At 37.3% G+C, this 17198-nt stretch overlaps 1 protein-coding gene across 3 annotated transcripts in view; it reads left to right on the top strand.

Moving 5' to 3' along the window:
- The window catches only part of LOC103474953 (alpha-2-macroglobulin-like), a 40107-nt gene that overhangs the window by 1679 nt on the left and 21230 nt on the right, over positions 1–17198 (top strand). Inside the window, exons 4-33 of one of the 3 annotated variants that reach the window (XM_081614296.1) lie at positions 54–106; positions 700–720; positions 1413–1575; positions 1658–1742; positions 1839–1959; positions 2251–2368; positions 2469–2578; positions 2899–3066; positions 3187–3414; positions 4813–4876; positions 5657–5802; positions 6918–7067; positions 7214–7348; positions 7457–7538; positions 7663–7789; positions 8536–8761; positions 9353–9479; positions 9674–9795; positions 9905–9956; positions 10868–10951; positions 11105–11281; positions 11603–11678; positions 12250–12406; positions 12979–13053; positions 13834–13996; positions 14085–14272; positions 16155–16367; positions 16718–16836; positions 16936–17026; positions 17130–17198. The exons of the other annotated variants lie outside the window; for them this stretch is intronic. Of the exons in view, the coding sequence (XP_081470422.1) occupies positions 54–106; positions 700–720; positions 1413–1575; positions 1658–1742; positions 1839–1959; positions 2251–2368; positions 2469–2578; positions 2899–3066; positions 3187–3414; positions 4813–4876; positions 5657–5802; positions 6918–7067; positions 7214–7348; positions 7457–7538; positions 7663–7789; positions 8536–8761; positions 9353–9479; positions 9674–9795; positions 9905–9956; positions 10868–10951; positions 11105–11281; positions 11603–11678; positions 12250–12406; positions 12979–13053; positions 13834–13996; positions 14085–14272; positions 16155–16367; positions 16718–16836; positions 16936–17026; positions 17130–17198 (3710 nt within the window). The remainder of the gene's footprint in view (positions 1–53; positions 107–699; positions 721–1412; positions 1576–1657; positions 1743–1838; positions 1960–2250; positions 2369–2468; positions 2579–2898; positions 3067–3186; positions 3415–4812; positions 4877–5656; positions 5803–6917; positions 7068–7213; positions 7349–7456; positions 7539–7662; positions 7790–8535; positions 8762–9352; positions 9480–9673; positions 9796–9904; positions 9957–10867; positions 10952–11104; positions 11282–11602; positions 11679–12249; positions 12407–12978; positions 13054–13833; positions 13997–14084; positions 14273–16154; positions 16368–16717; positions 16837–16935; positions 17027–17129) is intronic. 3 annotated transcript variants of the gene reach the window in all.

The raw sequence follows: 17198 nt of genomic DNA, 5'->3' as shown, positions 1-17198 counted from the left end.
CAAGTTAATGCCGTTCACCTAAAACATCCATATGATCTGAAAACTTCTCGTAGTTCATTTCAGAGTGGTCTCAATGGATGCAAAGTTCAGACCAATAAATCAGCTGGTAAGTGGCTAAATATTATTGTTAAAAAGATCCATGTAGAATGTAAACAAATCAAAGGGTTTATTTGATCACTGTTCAAATACTGCACACCCCCTAGAAGTGGGTCATGTTAATGTTTAAACATGCACAATTAGGAGTCCAAAGACAAAATAGTTTCAAATAATTTAAAAAAAGACGTGGGAATGTGAAATGTATCCAATCTGGTAGTCGTTTTCAAAAAATGTTGTTTCTGATCTCAAACCTTCATGGCTACACCGGCCAGCCTGGTTTACTGCCAGAAGCATTTTCATTGTGTCTTCATAGTTTTTCTTTTTAAAATTATTTGGTGAGGGTGATGTAGCCATGTGTGCTGCTTAACTAAAGATCTGGAATGTCTACAATCAGTCTGCTGAACGATCAATAGTTTGAGCCAATAGCTGTTCGAAACAGGTTTCTAAAATCAGCTTCTTTCTTTGTCCGACATCACCAAATGAGACTGTCACTCTAAGGCATGAAAATGAATAACTTGCACCAGATAATGATAATGAAACTTTCCATATTGTTCTCTTTTTTGCTTGACTCAGACTTTTCTTTTTCCTCTCTTTGTCCAACAGTACGAGGTCATTGAACTAGAGGTAAGAAAATACAAACTGCTTAACCTGTAGGTTTAGTTGTTTTTGTTTTTGTTGTTGTTGCGACAGCTGGTATTTCTTCATTCATGGCAACTATCCAGCTCTGCGATTAGAAGGAAACAACACAGTTTCCTTCTAAACTGCGTTTAGAAGGAAACAGGGTAGATCAACCCTGGGTTGATCACAGGGTTGATCTACCCTGTGATCAACTCAGGGTTGATCACATTTTAGCTTTCTTTTCCAATCATTTTGAGGAACGTTTGTGTTGTTTGTGTGTTGTTCTTATGTGAGGAATCTGACAGATTATTTAAGTCAAATTTCCATTTATGTAGACAACAAAGTATTTGATCTTTTTTACCCCACAGGTATGGATTGCAGATAATACCTGTTATCCACATATTTCAGTTTTACTTTCAACTTTTTAAGTGCATTTTCTAGTTGCGGGACTCAGACAGCTGTGAGATGTTTTTCTGCCAAGGAACAGAGAGTTATTGCCTAATGATTGGTTGCTTTTCTTCATTAGAAAATAATTAATTAATAATTATAAAAGAAATTGAAATACAGTATTGTATTTATTATTAGAAGCTCCAATAAATAATTAATTTAATAAATAAGCCCTCATTGAAATGCCTGAAGGGCCTTGACAGGTCATCTGACATGTATAGTCTCTCATTGTTTTTTATCTGACCGAACAGGATCCGAAACAGAACAGAATCGGACAGTGGCTCAATGAAACATTCACCAAAATACTGCAGCTCTCATATTCCTTAAACTCTGAAGCCCGTGAAGGATCATACAACATCATAGTGACAGTCGGTGGACTTAAGAACTATCACCCCTTCAAAGTGGAGAAATATGGTATGTTAGGAATCTTTTCTTTTTTTAAGAAAATCTTTTCTCTTAAAATCTACCTGGTAACATGTACCGTTTATGTGTTCAGTCTTGCCCAAATTTGATGTAAACATGAATGTAAAAGAAGAAATCTGTATTGTGCAGAAAGAGTTTGAAACTAAAGTGTGTTCAAAGTAAGTAATGCATTTTTTCTAGTAAATAAATATCAGAACTTAAAAAAATAATAATACAGTTATTCTTTGTTGATGAATCTGTTCCAATTTAACCAGGTACACATACGGACAGCCTGTACCAGGAAATGTTACAGTGAAGGTGTGCCGACCTCTTGAGCAGTCTGGAAATCTAGAGGAGCTTCAGATAACACCTCCCTGTGAGACAATGACAAAGCAGGTAAAGTTAGCCACATGTATACTGTACCTAAAGGTATCTATACTAAAAATGCACACGACATAAATAATGCTAAAAACAAATATTAATAGATTGACAAATAATTTTCACATGTGCATGCAATAATTTAAATCTAAAGACAAACATTACAGGTTAAAAACTCTAATCTCTTTATTGCTGATTGGACCAGGATGTTAGTCAGTCATTTCACAGAAAACGTCAGTCTAAACTAATTGTTTCTACCGTTTGTTGTATTCATCTCAACTTGTTTTTTTCTTCACTTTTACTTTTTAGGTGGACACAACAGGCTGTACTACATTTGAATTTAAAATGTCAAGTTTCACCAAAATTAGACCAAACTTAGCAAAAAATAGACTTGATATAAGTGCCACCGTGGAAGAGGAGGGAACAGGTAAGTCCAGCTACTCGACTCTTCCTTTTTTAAAGCAGAGTTTTTCGGAATAATTCTTCAGATATGACAATCATATCATTGTTTTTTTTTTTACTTTCAGGTGTTTCACACTCTCAAATGATGAAAATACAACTTTCATATGTTATTGGAAAGCTGGCTTTTGTTGATCTTCCCAAGATGTATGTCAAAGGCTCAAATTTGGAGGGAAAAGTAAGAATAATTCAGAGCAGTGAAAAAAATATTTCTCTCTTTACAGACTTCATGGGCTTCGCTTATTTGTCACACTTAAATGTTAGCCCATCAAACAAATGTTAATATCAGACAAGGATAACCTTTGGATAGATTTCTACTTTAATGAATCATCAATTGAAAACTGCATTCTCTATTTACTCAAGCTATGTTTCATTTTAAAATTTGGTTTAAATCTGAAACATTTAAATGTGACAAAAAATCAAAACAACAAGAAATGTATTACATTTCTGAACAATGGCCATTACACTATTTTTACTCCAAAATTGTACTTTCAACAGGTCAAGGCTGTTCACTTCAATGGGATGCCCATTAATAACATGACGCTGTACTTGATTGAGGGTCATGTTTGGTCTTCACGTTTACTGCAGAACCTCACAACTGACTCCAATGGTTTTGCCACTTTCACTGTCAGCACAGACACTTATGTTGGAGATATTTTATTTGGTGTAAGTAAATCATGGCTCTCAACTTGCACTTATAGTGCACTACAAAAACAGTACAACACAATTTCAGTTTACCTTCCAACCACCATCAGATCTGTCTATAATATTTTTTTCTATAATCAGGTGAGCAGTTTACCAAGATTGAGGTTCCCTCCGAGTAGAACGGCTTACATTCCCTCAGAGCGTCGTGTAGTTTGGCAGTTTCAACCTCCCTCTGCTGAACTAAAATCTACCAGCTCATTGAAGATAGAAAAGAGCAAAGCAACACTTCTGTGTGACAAAGAGGTGGAAATCGCCATTAATTACACTTTTGTGCTTGAATCACAGACATCTGTGAACATCATGTACCTGGTGAGTAGTTTCTCTGGTCATCACCACTGAAGATTTTTAAATGAGTTTTAAAATTGATTATAGCTGACAGTTGCAAGTCAAAGCTTAGCAACTCTCACACAGTTGTGAGATATGGGAAAAAATGTATTAAGAGCATTGTTTTTTTTCAATTCAGCACAGCATTACCTTCTTCTAAGTAGTCAAAGAATGTATTTCATTGTGATCTGTAAAAGTGTTCCTGTACAGTATGTGACACAAAAGAGACAAAAAAAAACCAACAGAATTGAATTTTGATATAACCATTTAAATTTACCAATAGTCATGACATTACCATATGGCTCAATTAAATTATACAAAATTAATAGCTCAACCTAGGATGATACTTCTCTTTATACCCATCCATCCATCCATCCATCCATCCATCCATCCATCTATCCATCCATCCATCCATTTTCTTCCGCTTATCTGGGGTCGGGTCGCGGGGGCAGCAGCCTAAGAAGGGAGGCCCAGACTTCCCTCTCCCCAGCCACTTCTTCCAGCTCCTCCGGGGGAACCCCCAGGCGTTCACAGGCCAGCCGAGAGACATAGTCCCTCCAGCGTGTCCTGGGTCTTCCCCGAGGCCTCCTCCCGGTGGGACGTGCCCGGAACACCTCACCAGGGAGGCGTCCAGGAGGCATCCTTACCAGATGCCCGAGCCTCAACTGGCTCCTCTCGACGTGGAGGAGCCTCGGCTCTACTCTGAGTCCCTCCCGGATGACCGAGCTTCTCACCCTATCCCTAAGGGAGAGCCCAGCCACCCTGTGGTGTTGCTTTGTAGTGTGATGTCTATGAGAAGACTTTGACTAGTCTCAAATTTCTGAATCTCAATTGTGGGATATGTGGGTTCCTATAATAGACCTGTTACCCTGTAATCACATGGACTAGATTCACAGCAGATGAGTAGATTATTCACATCTAAACTAAACACCTTTTAATGAATTTCATCATTCAGTGTTCTTTGCTAGGAGTCAGAGCTATATTACTGGGCAAAAGTCCTCCAATACTGTGAGGACATCTCTTTTCCAAAACTCCTTCAAAGTGACCCAACAGACTTTTATCAGACTTAGTTTTGAACTTTGGCTAAGCCATTTTAAAACTTTGAACTTTGATGCATGCTGGGATGAAGAATGGCACTGAAAAAACTTTTTTTTTTCTTAGGTTTGGGGTCAAAACTAACTGGTATTCAGAACTGTTCAGATTACAAAAGGCTAAATCATCTTTAACTGGTTTCTTGAACATGAATTGAAGTTTGCTGGACTCCAATGATTTACATAGTCAGCAGCTCAATTCAATAGAGCACCAACAAGTCAGCTGTTCTTATTATTCCTGTTATTTGCATAACAACCATGCATTGCATTAATTTCCTCTAAAAATCCGCAGGTTTTATATAGAGGAACTATTGACAGAGGAGGACAAACACAAGTTCAAGTGGAAGATAAACCAGGTGTGTAAAGACCGACTCTTCAAGGATTCAAAACTTTTCAGATTTTAAGTTTAGAATGCTTGGATGGTCATTTTTAGTGTGAGGTTCGAGGGCAAAGAAACACCTTTTGGACTCAAAATGGCAGCATAATATACACACCAAAAAGAAAAGAAAATGTCAAGTTATGTGGAAACTATTTAATTTAGTCATTGGAGCCACACACCCCTTACACTTGGGAGTTGCTTTGTAGCATATGGGGAGTTTTAAGGGAAAATTTTGATGAAGTGTGCAATGTTGTGAGACCTTTGGTAGAGCCAGCTGCGCACTGTCCAAGGCGGTGCCAAATAAAACAATTTTTGATTTAAAAAAAAATTAAAAAATCAACATAGCGCAAAAAACTTTTAATTGAAAAATTTGTTTTTTTTTTGTTTTTTGTTTTAGTTTCCATGTTTCAATGAAGCAAATTTGCTTTCGTAATTCCAATTTGCTAAATTTTATGGTCGATGAAAACACAGCTGGTTTGCTCTTTTTTCCCTTGAAGCTGATTGAACACACCAGTTCCTTGTCAGCACTGCTAAAGGGCTTCCAAGGCAAAACATAAGCAGGTGACAAAATGGAAAAGGAAAAACAACATCTTAAAGTTGTGAACTGATCATCCAGGTTTAAACTCTTCCCAACTAGATCAGAAAAAATCCAAAGAAATGAATTTATAAATGTAATTAATTTTGTCCATAGAGAGCAGATAAATGCAGCAATCCCTCATAGCATGTCTAACAATTGGATGTTATTTTTTTCTTCCAGTGAATGAAGGCGTGGTCTCCTTCAAGCTGCATGTGTCTCCAGACATGGCGCCTGTGATCCAGGTGGTGGCCTACTCTGTCCTCTCCAACCAGAACGTGATTGCTCACAATGCCGAGTTCTCAACAGAAAAATGCTTCAGCAATAAGGTCAGCAAATAAGAGAACAAGCTGTGCCAAATATAAAAGACACCACCAGCATTATGATATAGTCCTTATATTAACTTCTAAAGAAGCAACATATTTTGCGCTAAGCACGTCACTTGTTTTACATTGCAACATAAAACTTTTATTTAGAATAAGACAATTTATTGGGTAAATAGTGTTACAGTTGAATTAGATACACCAAATAAAAAGACACATTCACTTGTTTTCTTCTGTCTGAAGTTAAATCTTCTTTTAGGTCAGTTAGAATAATAAAAAAAAACATATTTGCTAAATTGGGCTGCACAGTGGCGCAGTTGGTAGAGCTGTTGCCTTGCAGCAAGAAGGTTCTGGCTTCGATTCCCAGGCCGGTCTTTCTGCATGGAGTTTGCATGTTCTCCCTGTGCATGCGTGGGTTTTCTCCGGGTACTCCGATTTCCTCCCACAGTCCAAAAACATGACTGTCAGGTTAATTGGCCTCTCCAAATTGTCCCTAGGTGTGAGTCTGTGTGTGCATGATTGTTTGTCTCTGTGATGCTCTGCGACAGACTGGCAACCTGTCCAGGGTGACCCCGCCTCTCGCCCTGAACAATAGCTGGAGATAGGCACCAGCAACCCTCCAGACCCCACTAAGGGACAAGGGTGTAAAGAAAATGGATGGATGGATATTTGCTAAATCAACCAGATGTGTAGCTGCACAATTTTGTTCCTGTTATCTTGGCTGATTTTTTTTTCTTTCTTACTTTTCAAACCATAAAGCAGTTTGTTTCAGATATGGTCTTAAAATACACCCAGGTGTACCTCCACTTAACTCAAACGTGTCAGTTAACCTATAAGAAGCTTCCAAAGTTATGACATCATCATCTGGTCTGTCCCTTATGGCTTAAAGAGACATTAATAATTCTGAATGTAAATTTTTGATTTAAATCTCTGGCATATTCTTTCTCTCAATGTTGTGGCATTTAACAGGTAGAAGTAATTTAGCTAATTCTAGAAATGGGAGAAGTTTAGTCAGATTTAACTTTAGACAGCGAGAAAAAAAAAAGTTGGATGTGGCATTTTATTCTTTGTGTGAAAACGTCTGGTTCCAGCTGTATGTGTAAATGTTGTGTCCTCATCAGGTGTCGGTGGAGTTTTCTCCATCACCGGCTGTTCCAGGAGAGGAGATGAAGCTGCAGCTGACGGCTCAGCCTGACTCCCTGTGTGGCGTCAGTGCAATCGATCAGAGCGTCCTCATCAAGGAGCCTGGAAAGTCTCTGGATGAAGACAGGGTGACAGCTAACAACATTTAGCCTCCTTCAGAGACATACTGTCTATGGTTATGTTTCGAGATAAAAGTGAAGCTCTTAAGCTCTTCTTTCCCCAAAGCAAAATTACTGAACACTTCCCAGCTCTAAACCATAATCTTTTTCCACAGATTTTTGCGTTGCTTCCTGTCAGAAAAATATTATATATACCATATAAGGTCCACGATCCCAGAAAATGCTGGAGTGTGAGGATGAAGAGATATTTTTCACCTGCTGAAACAGAGGAAGCCCATACAGTTTTCCAGGTACCAAATGTACAACAAACATACAATACAAAACGTATTACGGTAAATATACGTCATTTAAAACGTATTATTCTATGTATTTTTTGTTGTTTGTCTAAAACTGTGTAGAGAGTAGGACTGAAAACAGCAACAAATTTGCTGATGAGCATACCCACATGTCTCAAATTCAAGGGGAGAGAATATGATTATGGTATGTTGTGATAACTTCAGAGCTGTCAAGTAGGACAGTTTTTGAATTCACCTCTAAAATAGGGGGGAAAAAAGTGTGCCACTGTTTAATCAAGTCTGTTTCTCTTTCTTCTGGTTCTTTTAAGTCCCATTAGTAGGATCTAGTATACCAATGGGTGTGAGTGGTGAAGCAGGGTCTATGGCTCCACAACCAGTGGAAACAGTTCGCACTTTTTTCCCTGAGACCTGGATATGGGACATCGTGGAAACAGGGTGAGACATTAGAAGTAATGGTAATAATAATTCAGCTCATATACAATGGACATATTGTCCACCCATCTACTTATTTTTATTCAATTAACATGAGCAGTTTGCATTTCTGCTTAACTGTAAGGACGTAATTGGGAAACAACATTTTAATGTCTCCAAATCCTTTTCTTGGGTGCTTGGATGCCCCGCTGGCCTGTGTGGATAACTTAAAGGGGCAGTAGTATTATTTATTTTCTAGTCACAGGATGCAATGTTGTAGCACAATCAAGTAACTGTTCCTTTAGTTGTTATGAAAATGCTATATATGTCAAATATGACTTTGATTTTGTAATTTAATGACAGAATTGAGCCTCTGTCTCTTTAAAAGCTTGTGCTCTTTCTGAAACTCTGCCTCGCCTCCAGGAAGTCATCACAACATTGCTCCTCTATCCATCCGTTAACAATTTTCTTTTATTTTTCGTTTTTTTTAACCAGCTTTGCACTGAGAAGTAGCTTGTGTTATGAGGTTAGTAGATGTACAATTCTACCAGGTGTTTGCTAATTTCTGATGGCTAGTCTGAAGGATCAGAGTAGGGAGCTCACAGGAGAAGAATCATTATTTTTTTTCTTATATGTGGCAGGTTTTTCCTTAGAACCTGAGAATTATAGAGTAGATGATAGAAGCTGTCCATAATCTGAGTATTATTCTTTATCACAATTAAGTGTGATTTAAAGCTTAGCCCAATACATTTCTGTATCTGTTGATCCAGATCTTCTGGAACCAAGAATGTGTCCCTCACTGTCCCAGACACCATCACCACCTGGGAGACGGAGACTTTCTGTTTGTCCCCTCAAGGTTTTGGTTTGGCTCCTCGTCAGAAGCTCACTGTCTTCCAGCCTTTCTTCCTGGAGCTCACCCTGCCCTACTCAATTACCCGGGGGGAGAACTTTGAGCTGAAGGCAACCGTCTTCAACTACCTGACTAAATGCATCATGGTGAGGGTTTATTATAGCATCTGACGTCTTCTTAGTAATTCTACTGACAGTGTAAAGTTTAGCTGTGATTAAAGTTTTTAGGGGTAATTTATTTTAAAAAACATTTCTTTGTCCAAGAAATCTGTGACAACAAGTTATGGTAGGTATATTCTTGTCTTGATGATTTTGATGATGGCATTTGACAAAATGTAATGTTGCTTGCTTCATAATAGGTTGCCATATGATATCATTTTGCTGAAGAGCCCTTGAAACTGTCTTATTGCCGACAGACCTGTTATTAGGGTTTTTAAGAAATGCTCTACTCACTCTGTACAGCTGCTTGTGGGGAGTTGTAAAAACATAACTATAACCTTTTAACGGTGAGATCTGGGAAAGCATACAAATTATACACTCACCTCTCATTTTAAAATTACAACAAAAAAAAGCTGTTTTCATTTCTTTACCAGCATAGAATGAGTAATATTTTAAAGCATAATCAAGACAAAGAAGGAAAAAACACCGGACAAGCATTTATCATACCAAAGTAACAAAGTGTAAAAGTGACAGATTTATCCACTGAGTCCTGAGCTTCAAATGTATTTTCTTTAACAGATTAAAGTAAATGCAGCCCCGTCCTCAGATTACAGTCTCACCCCCTTCTCTGGGGACCAGTACACATCCTGTCTGTGTCCCAACAAGCGGAAAACCCTCAGTTGGACCATGAATCCCACAGTGTTAGGTGAGAATGAGGTTTTTATTCTTACAACTTTAAATATGAGTTATTATAGAAGGTCAATAGACAGGTGTAATTTGTGTCCGTTCCCATTCGGAACCACTGTTTAATCTGATCAAATTCAAGAAAATCCACTTTAGCCTAAAAAATTTGATTCTTGACAAAGAGTACAGAATGTCAATAACTGATGTGTTTTTTAGGGGTTGTGAATGTGACTGTGACTGCTGAGGCCATTCCTTCTCACTCTTCTTGCGACAACGAGATTGTGAGCGTTCCAGACAGAGGCCGCATTGATGTTGTAACCCGTCCTCTTATTGTAAAGGTTGGCACAAACAAACAACGTTTAAAAAAAAAAAAATTAAATCAGCTAAATCATTATTGACTTCTTAAAACATTGAAAATTAACGCTTTAACTCATACCTCTCTCCCAGGCTGAAGGAGTTGAGGAAGTAAAGACGAACAACTGGTTGCTTTGTCCAAAAGGTGAGACTGTCACAAAAGGATGTAAACATTTTTGCATTCACTTCAGATTGTTGTACATCTGCAATTTATTTCAATGGTGAAGGAAGATGTGCTGTCTTAAGTTCCTAACTTCCCTATTCCCTACTGTACCCTAATCCACATATGTTAAACAATTTCATTGTTTTTATTGTGACACCAATTGATTATGTTCTGTTTGTTTTTGTTTTGATTGTATCCATTTAAGTGTATATCTCTTTGTTTGTTTTGTTTTGTTTGTTTGAGTGCTTTTTAAGAGTGTGTCTAAAATCAATACCATGCGCACTGAGCAAATTAAAAAGTGATGTTTGCTTATTGAAAGTAAACGATATTTGTAAGAGTAACTGCAGACAATGTCTATAGGCATCGCCATGTTGAAATTCCAGCTTCTTAACTGTTAACACTGTTACCTTGGGTCTGACATCAAGCCCAACTCTGAGTTCCAACTGCTGAGTTAACTGGAACGCAGGATTATTCACCTCGGCATGCTGGATGCTTGAAAATTAAAGGTGAAACTGACGACCTGTCCTAGTTTCTGATTAGTTTGGCTAATAATTGACTAATATGGAAACAAAGATAAAACGAAAGAGTGATGTTACATCAAAGGTAATATTCTACACCCTGACAGCAGAACACTGTGAATTCAACATTCTTGATCCAAACGCACAAAGACATGAAAGGACTTTATGTCACAAAATTCCTTTCATTTCTTCAACTTTAGATCTGCCTTACATCTAATACTGGAGCTTTCAATATTCCAGTATTAGTTGTATATCAATGACAATATAAGAAACATTCATGATTTACTGACCAGGTCTATTATTACTTTGTTTTAAAACTGGCCTTCTGTTAAGGTTTATCACTCATAAATGATAAATTTTTTTGTGTAAGCTCAGGAGAGGCTCTGACTGAGGAAGCAGAGCTACAGCTGCCTCGAAATGTGATTGATGGATCGAGCCGTGTTGCTGTCTCTGTCCTGGGTAAACTGCTTTATTCACTAAACACACGTACTGCTGTTCTACCATAAGCACCTTTACACGTTTTTAAATCTGCTGATTATTTTTCACTCAGTTAAATACACATATGTCATAGTCAGTCAAGTGAGGGAGCTTTGTTTGTATGTTTTTGCACAGGTGACATTATGGGCCGCGCCCTGCAGAACCTGGGTGGCCTGCTGCAGATGCCGTATGGATGCGGGGAGCAGAACATGGCCCTACTGGCTCCCAACATCTACATCCTTGAATATCTACAAAATTCACAGCAGCTAACCCCAGCTATTAAGGAAAAGGCATTCAGCTTCTTAACCAGCGGTAAGTCGGTAAATGTCTTGTATTTTGGTGAGACATGGACCAAGTATATTTTTCCTTAAAAAAACATTTAAAAAGCACTTAAAAATGATGCACATTAAAAGCATTAAAAGTGCAAGTTGTATTTTACCAGCCCTGAAATGTTTGCATATATGGTCAATGCTTCACTTCATTTGTCGGCTCAGTCTGCACCATTATGTCTTGCTGCATGTCATCTCTCATTTCTGAATATTAGTCTGCTCAGACATGTGAAACATGCCGAGTGAAATTAGAAGGTTGACATCTTCATATTTTACATGTGTAAAATTGTTTCTGTTCTTACAGGCTACCAGAGACAGCTGAACTACAAAGACAGCAAGGGTGCTTATAGCACATTTGGATCAGGACCAGGAAACACCTGGTGAGAACACCTTTAACCAATCTGAACACTCTGACATTAATCAAATCACAGCAGTTACACGGAACAAGTCATTAAACTGACACCTAAGGAAAGTGAGGAATCTCCCCCTGAGTATTTTATCAACATAAATGTGGTGTTCCAGAAAAGAACAAACATCTAGATTTAAGATTGTTGCACATTTTTGGGTATGATTATGCTCCTATGTGTTGGAGGCTGTTATAAATGCGAAGATAAAAGCAATATAACAAATTGCCATTGGTGGCGCTGTTGCTGTGCACAATGAGATGTGAGCTGAACATGTAACAAAGAGGAAGATGAAGTTCCCCGTTCCTGAATAAACGTTGCCATGTGCTATCTCCAGTTATCTGCTTGAATATTATTTTATTTGACCTAGTGTATCATACGCAACAATAAACATGCTCCTTAAATGTGGAATTTTTTTTTTCATTTAATATTTTTTTGTTAATTCATGTATTCATTAATACTGTTTAAATTCAGAATTTTTTTTGTTTTTTCTAATCATGCCATCAGTTTTACTCAGTACTACATTTCTTTTCTTCCTTTTTCGCAGGCTGACTGCTTTTGTTCTGAGATCGTTCTCCAAAGCTCAATCTTTTGTCTACATCGACCCAGAAATACTTGATCAGTCAAAGACTTGGTTGAAACGAAAGCAACGTGACACCGGCTGCTTTCAACAGTCAGGAAAACTCTTTAACAACAGAATGAAAGTATGTTAAAAGTCCAGAAACAATTAGCTACAGACACAGTGACATGGAACAAGAACAGATTTAGGGTGTTTAACCTTGTCCCAAAATGTTATGTTAAAGCTTTCAAAGGCGAAAGTGGCATGAGAAATGAACTAATAACCAAAAATGTTAGTAACTATTCACAACTTTTTCAGTTAAGTCCTTTAGATAAAAAGATTGAACTCTTTTTACTATTGTGATAGAATTCACAGTAATTTTAAGTTTTAATGCCTAGAACAAACTGCTGATGAATATATCATCACAAAATTGGTGTCAGCTTTGTCAATAATGCAAATGAAGATTTGGGGTGCAATAGTTGTTGGATAATATAGTCCCGATGTTATGAACTAGCATGTTTCATGCCAAATGCCTGCTATAGTACCGTAATCAGAAAAGAACTAAATACTGAAACCAAAGTTAATTTTCCAAGCCAGATGTATGGAGCTGTTGCTTAAAAACATGCAGGCTCTGTAAAACTACCACATGACTTTGCTTACCTTTGAATGGTGAATACCCTTTGATAACATAATCCTTGTGATACTTTATCTCCACAGGGCGGTGTATCCGATGAAGTTACATTAAGTGGTTACATAACTGCTGCTTTTTTGGAAATGAAAATGTCCTCCAATGTAAGTAAATTTGAAAAGATCTTTGCTCTTTTACTTTACATCATGTACTTTTATGGATGTCAAATCCCAACCTGTGATAAAAAAAGTCCTATAATTACGATTTACCTATTTGATTATAAGCAGATAGTATTTTATTTATTTGTAAAATTATCCTGATTAAAATTTAACCAAAAGATGTTACAAGATAGCATAGAAATGATTCAGATTGAAATTGCTGAGGATTGTTTTCCCAATCCACATTGTGTCATAATTATACTAAAAGGTTCAAATAAAACATCAAGGCCAAATTTATTCACACTTCTAAGAGCTTTAGATTCAAACTAACATCTTTATTCTGACTGGAAATGAGACTGAAGCATCGTCTTAAACCAAAATTTAAAAAAAGTGTTAGTGTTTGATAACAATTAAAAGAAGAATTTGATTGTTTTAGGCTTTGGTACTTATTATTTGTGAGGTTAGAAAAAATTGCTGACATGACCTTAATGTTCTAAATTATAAAAGAAAACAGAAAAATAATTTCTTCTTGAAAGTCTTAAAAGTGATTTCTGGTCAACAATTTCTGGGTGCATGTCCACTCATAATGTCCCAGGGATTAGTAATTTGATCACCATCTGATCTGTTGTCATTTTTACAAAACCAATTGTAATATTCATTTACATAAATGACTCATGTTTGTATGGTAATATATTGATGATATTTGAGCAACTTAGAGAATACTTGAGAAGAAAAGTGATAGCTGTGTTTATAGAGGACATTTAAATTCATTTTGTTTTCTCAAAGGATCATGTGGTGAAACAGAGCCTGTCCTGCCTCAGAGAGTCCATCAATACCTTCAGCAACACCTACACTACAGCTCTGCTGGCGTACGTCTTCACTCTGGCAGGAGACATGGAAACGAGAAATCATCTCCTGCAGCACCTCGACTCAGTTGCCATCAAAGATGGTAAGTCAGGTTGTTATTGGAAGCGAATTATCAATTAATTACAGTGAACAACTCTTTAATCATGAAGTTTATGGATGTTTGGCTTTAGGAAGTTTCATCCACTGGTCTCAGACAGCAACAGAGACATCAGCCTCTCTGTCTGTGGAAATCAGCTCCTATGTGCTGCTGGCCAAACTCTCTTCCTCCCTCACCGCTGAAGACCTGGGTTACACTTCAGCAATTGTTCGGTGGTTGACAACTCAGCAAAACTATTATGGAGGATTCTCCTCCACTCAGGTATTGTAAGACCAACAATGCTTTACCTCATACCGAACGGATTTACATGTTCCAAAGATAATGGGATTCTTATTCTGGGAAAACAGAACATGTACAATGTGTCATTATCCATATTATTGGTTTTTGGATATTTTACAAGCGACCTAGTACTTCCACCGACCCAAAACATGTAGCCTTTTATCACAGTATCTATTCAGAGTCACTATAAAGGTTTATTTAGGAGGAGCAGCTTTTTCATCTTACATGAGCAGAATAAGCAAATTGTAACTAATTTGGTTCTTTTTCACCAGGTTCTTGGTTGTATTTATTGTCTCATGCTGAACGTTAAAGGTGGACGAATTGACCAAAAATATTTTGGTCAATTTTAGCATATGCACTGCCGTAAGTCAGTGCATATGCTAAAAAAAGAAAAACTTGTGTCACACTTTACATATACTGTAAAAAATACATAACAAGTAGGTGATAAAACTAATAAATAAGAATAAGAATAACTACATTCTAACACACATCATTCATAGTGATTAATGGTTATTTGATTGCATTTAGTTTTGTTATTGCTGTAGGATAAAAACTGTCTCTGAATCGGTTGGTTCTTGTTCTGATTGCTCTGTATCGTCTGCCTGAAGGCATCAGTGTAAACAGAGAATACCCAGGGTGAGAAGTGTCCTTTGTGATGAGTTGTGCCTTTTTTAGACAGCGGTCACTGTGCAGGATACTGTGTTAGTATCAATATTGGATCAAGACTTTAGTTTCAGAATCTGTCTTGCTGTTGTACAATTGTATTTTATTTTAGTATTGTAGTTTCTCAAAAAGATTTTATTTTGATTTGCTCTCAAATTATTATTTGACTTCATTTACTTTGGAAAAGAGGCACTTTTTTATTTTCCTGTTTATCATGTTACTATGTTAAAGTATTTTGTTGGCAGTTATAAAATTTGTTCAAATTTGATCCTAGGTTTTATCAAAATATTCCAAGACAAAAACAGAAAGACACCTGAAGGTGTTGATATATAAAACATGAATAATAAAATGTATTGGTATTGATATCTATGTAATTAACACAGGCCCTGTACTTGGTTGGTTTGGAGTCTATACCAAAATATGAAGTATTGCACCTCTCCCTCATAGCTTTTTTCTTCTTTTATCCATTTCACATCTTCTTCTTCAGACAAAAAGAAACTAACACAATAAAGAGAGCAAGGGTGCCATTTATTGACAACACAGTCCCAAAAGTTAAGAAAAATTTAAATAGTGGGCTGTTTATTATATCATAATACTAAACCCTACTTCTCTGTTGTTATGGACATTTTCCTATTCAGTGACAAGGAAAATTAATTTAAATAGGACAGAGACAATAATTTTGACAGAAGATGCATCTTTACCATTGTACTAATTTATTCAAGAAGCTGAGGCAGCATCCTAAAGACTCTCCGAGACTGAGACAGAGCTTGCACAATACATACATGCTTTTTATATCTTTGTTGGCATGAGACACTTTCACTTCTTCTTTATACAACATCAGCAACATGTAAATGGCGAAAACACGTATCACAACTGTCTACTTTCACATCCTGATTTAAAATAAACAGACACAAACCCTTCTTAATAAGTGAGTCAAGGTAGAAAGGTCAAGATTAGAGTTTTTCCACAACACTGTTAACTTTGCTGAATTCTAATTTGCTGCCCAGTGTTGGTTGAGCAAGACTGGTAGATGTGACAACAATAAGATTTAGGCTCAGCAAAATTGTTGCATTTGGAAAGGCCTCTAAAGACGGTATTTTACATATGGCCTATAAAAACTACTTGATGATATCGGAACTCATGTGGTTCTGAGCCGACACCTGATTGTACTGTCATAAATCCTGTACGTTGTGTGTTGTAGGACACGGTGGTGGCTCTTCAGGCTCTGTCCCTCTACTCCAATCTGGTGTTCAGCCCTGAAGGTTCCAGCACAGTGACAGTTCAGACTCCCAGCGGTCAGCTGACGTTTGATGTGAACCCAGACAACAAACTACTCTACCAGGAGAAAATGCTGCAGGACGTGGCAGGAAAGTACAGCCTGGAGGTGACGGGGACTGCATGTGCCTCGGTGCAGGTCAGTGACAGCATCCCCATTATGAAGGAAAGTTATATTGTTTTCACTAAAATCAAGATAAGTCATTTTTAATTCAGTTCAACATTGAGATTAAAATGTTTCTATCTAAGGAAGCATTGAGTCATTGCCTTGCAGCATTCCCTCATACCAAGCATCTTTAAATTTAAAATATTGTTGTAAAATTTTAAATGTGTGGGCAATGAAGCCAAAACTGTCACAATTAACAAGTAAACATGAACATCTATGGTTCATAGATCATATTTCTGTCTCTGAAAAGTATGGAAATTTTAAAATTTGCAGCAGTTTACTTTGTAATATTTAATAAACTCTCTTCTGCCAATGTTCTTCAGATTTCTCAGCACTACAACATCCCACCTCCTCGTGATGCCACCACAATGAATGTGGAGGTTTTACCAGAGTACGACTCTTCTCACAGACCCCACAAAGTCACCCTGAGGCTCGTGTCCCAGTAGGTCATAAAAACCAGAAACAGAGCATCAATCAGATCTTGTGGCTACATAGCGGACATTTCTACACTTTCAAATACATATGTATTGTTGTGTTCCAGGTACAATGGAAAAGATGCCAGTACTAACATGGTGATCCTGGATATCGCCTTTCTCTCAGGATTTATCCCTGACCCACAGTCTTTGAAGAATGTGAGTTAAAGCAGTGACTTTGACCTAAACCTGGTGTTGATAGAATACCTGACCTGAGTTCACAGTGATAATAATAAGACTGCTGAATGTTTTCTCCTCACAGCTTGAAAGAGCTCAACTGGTGGATCAGGTTGAACACAAGGGCGGCCATGTTGTGGTGTATTTACCGGAG

This window comes from Poecilia reticulata, chromosome 13, assembly GCF_904066995.2.
Source record: "Poecilia reticulata chromosome 13, P_reticulata-male-v2, whole genome shotgun sequence".
NCBI classification, from domain to species: domain Eukaryota; kingdom Metazoa; phylum Chordata; class Actinopteri; order Cyprinodontiformes; family Poeciliidae; genus Poecilia; species Poecilia reticulata.
This window is presented reverse-complemented; position numbering and strand designations above follow the sequence as displayed.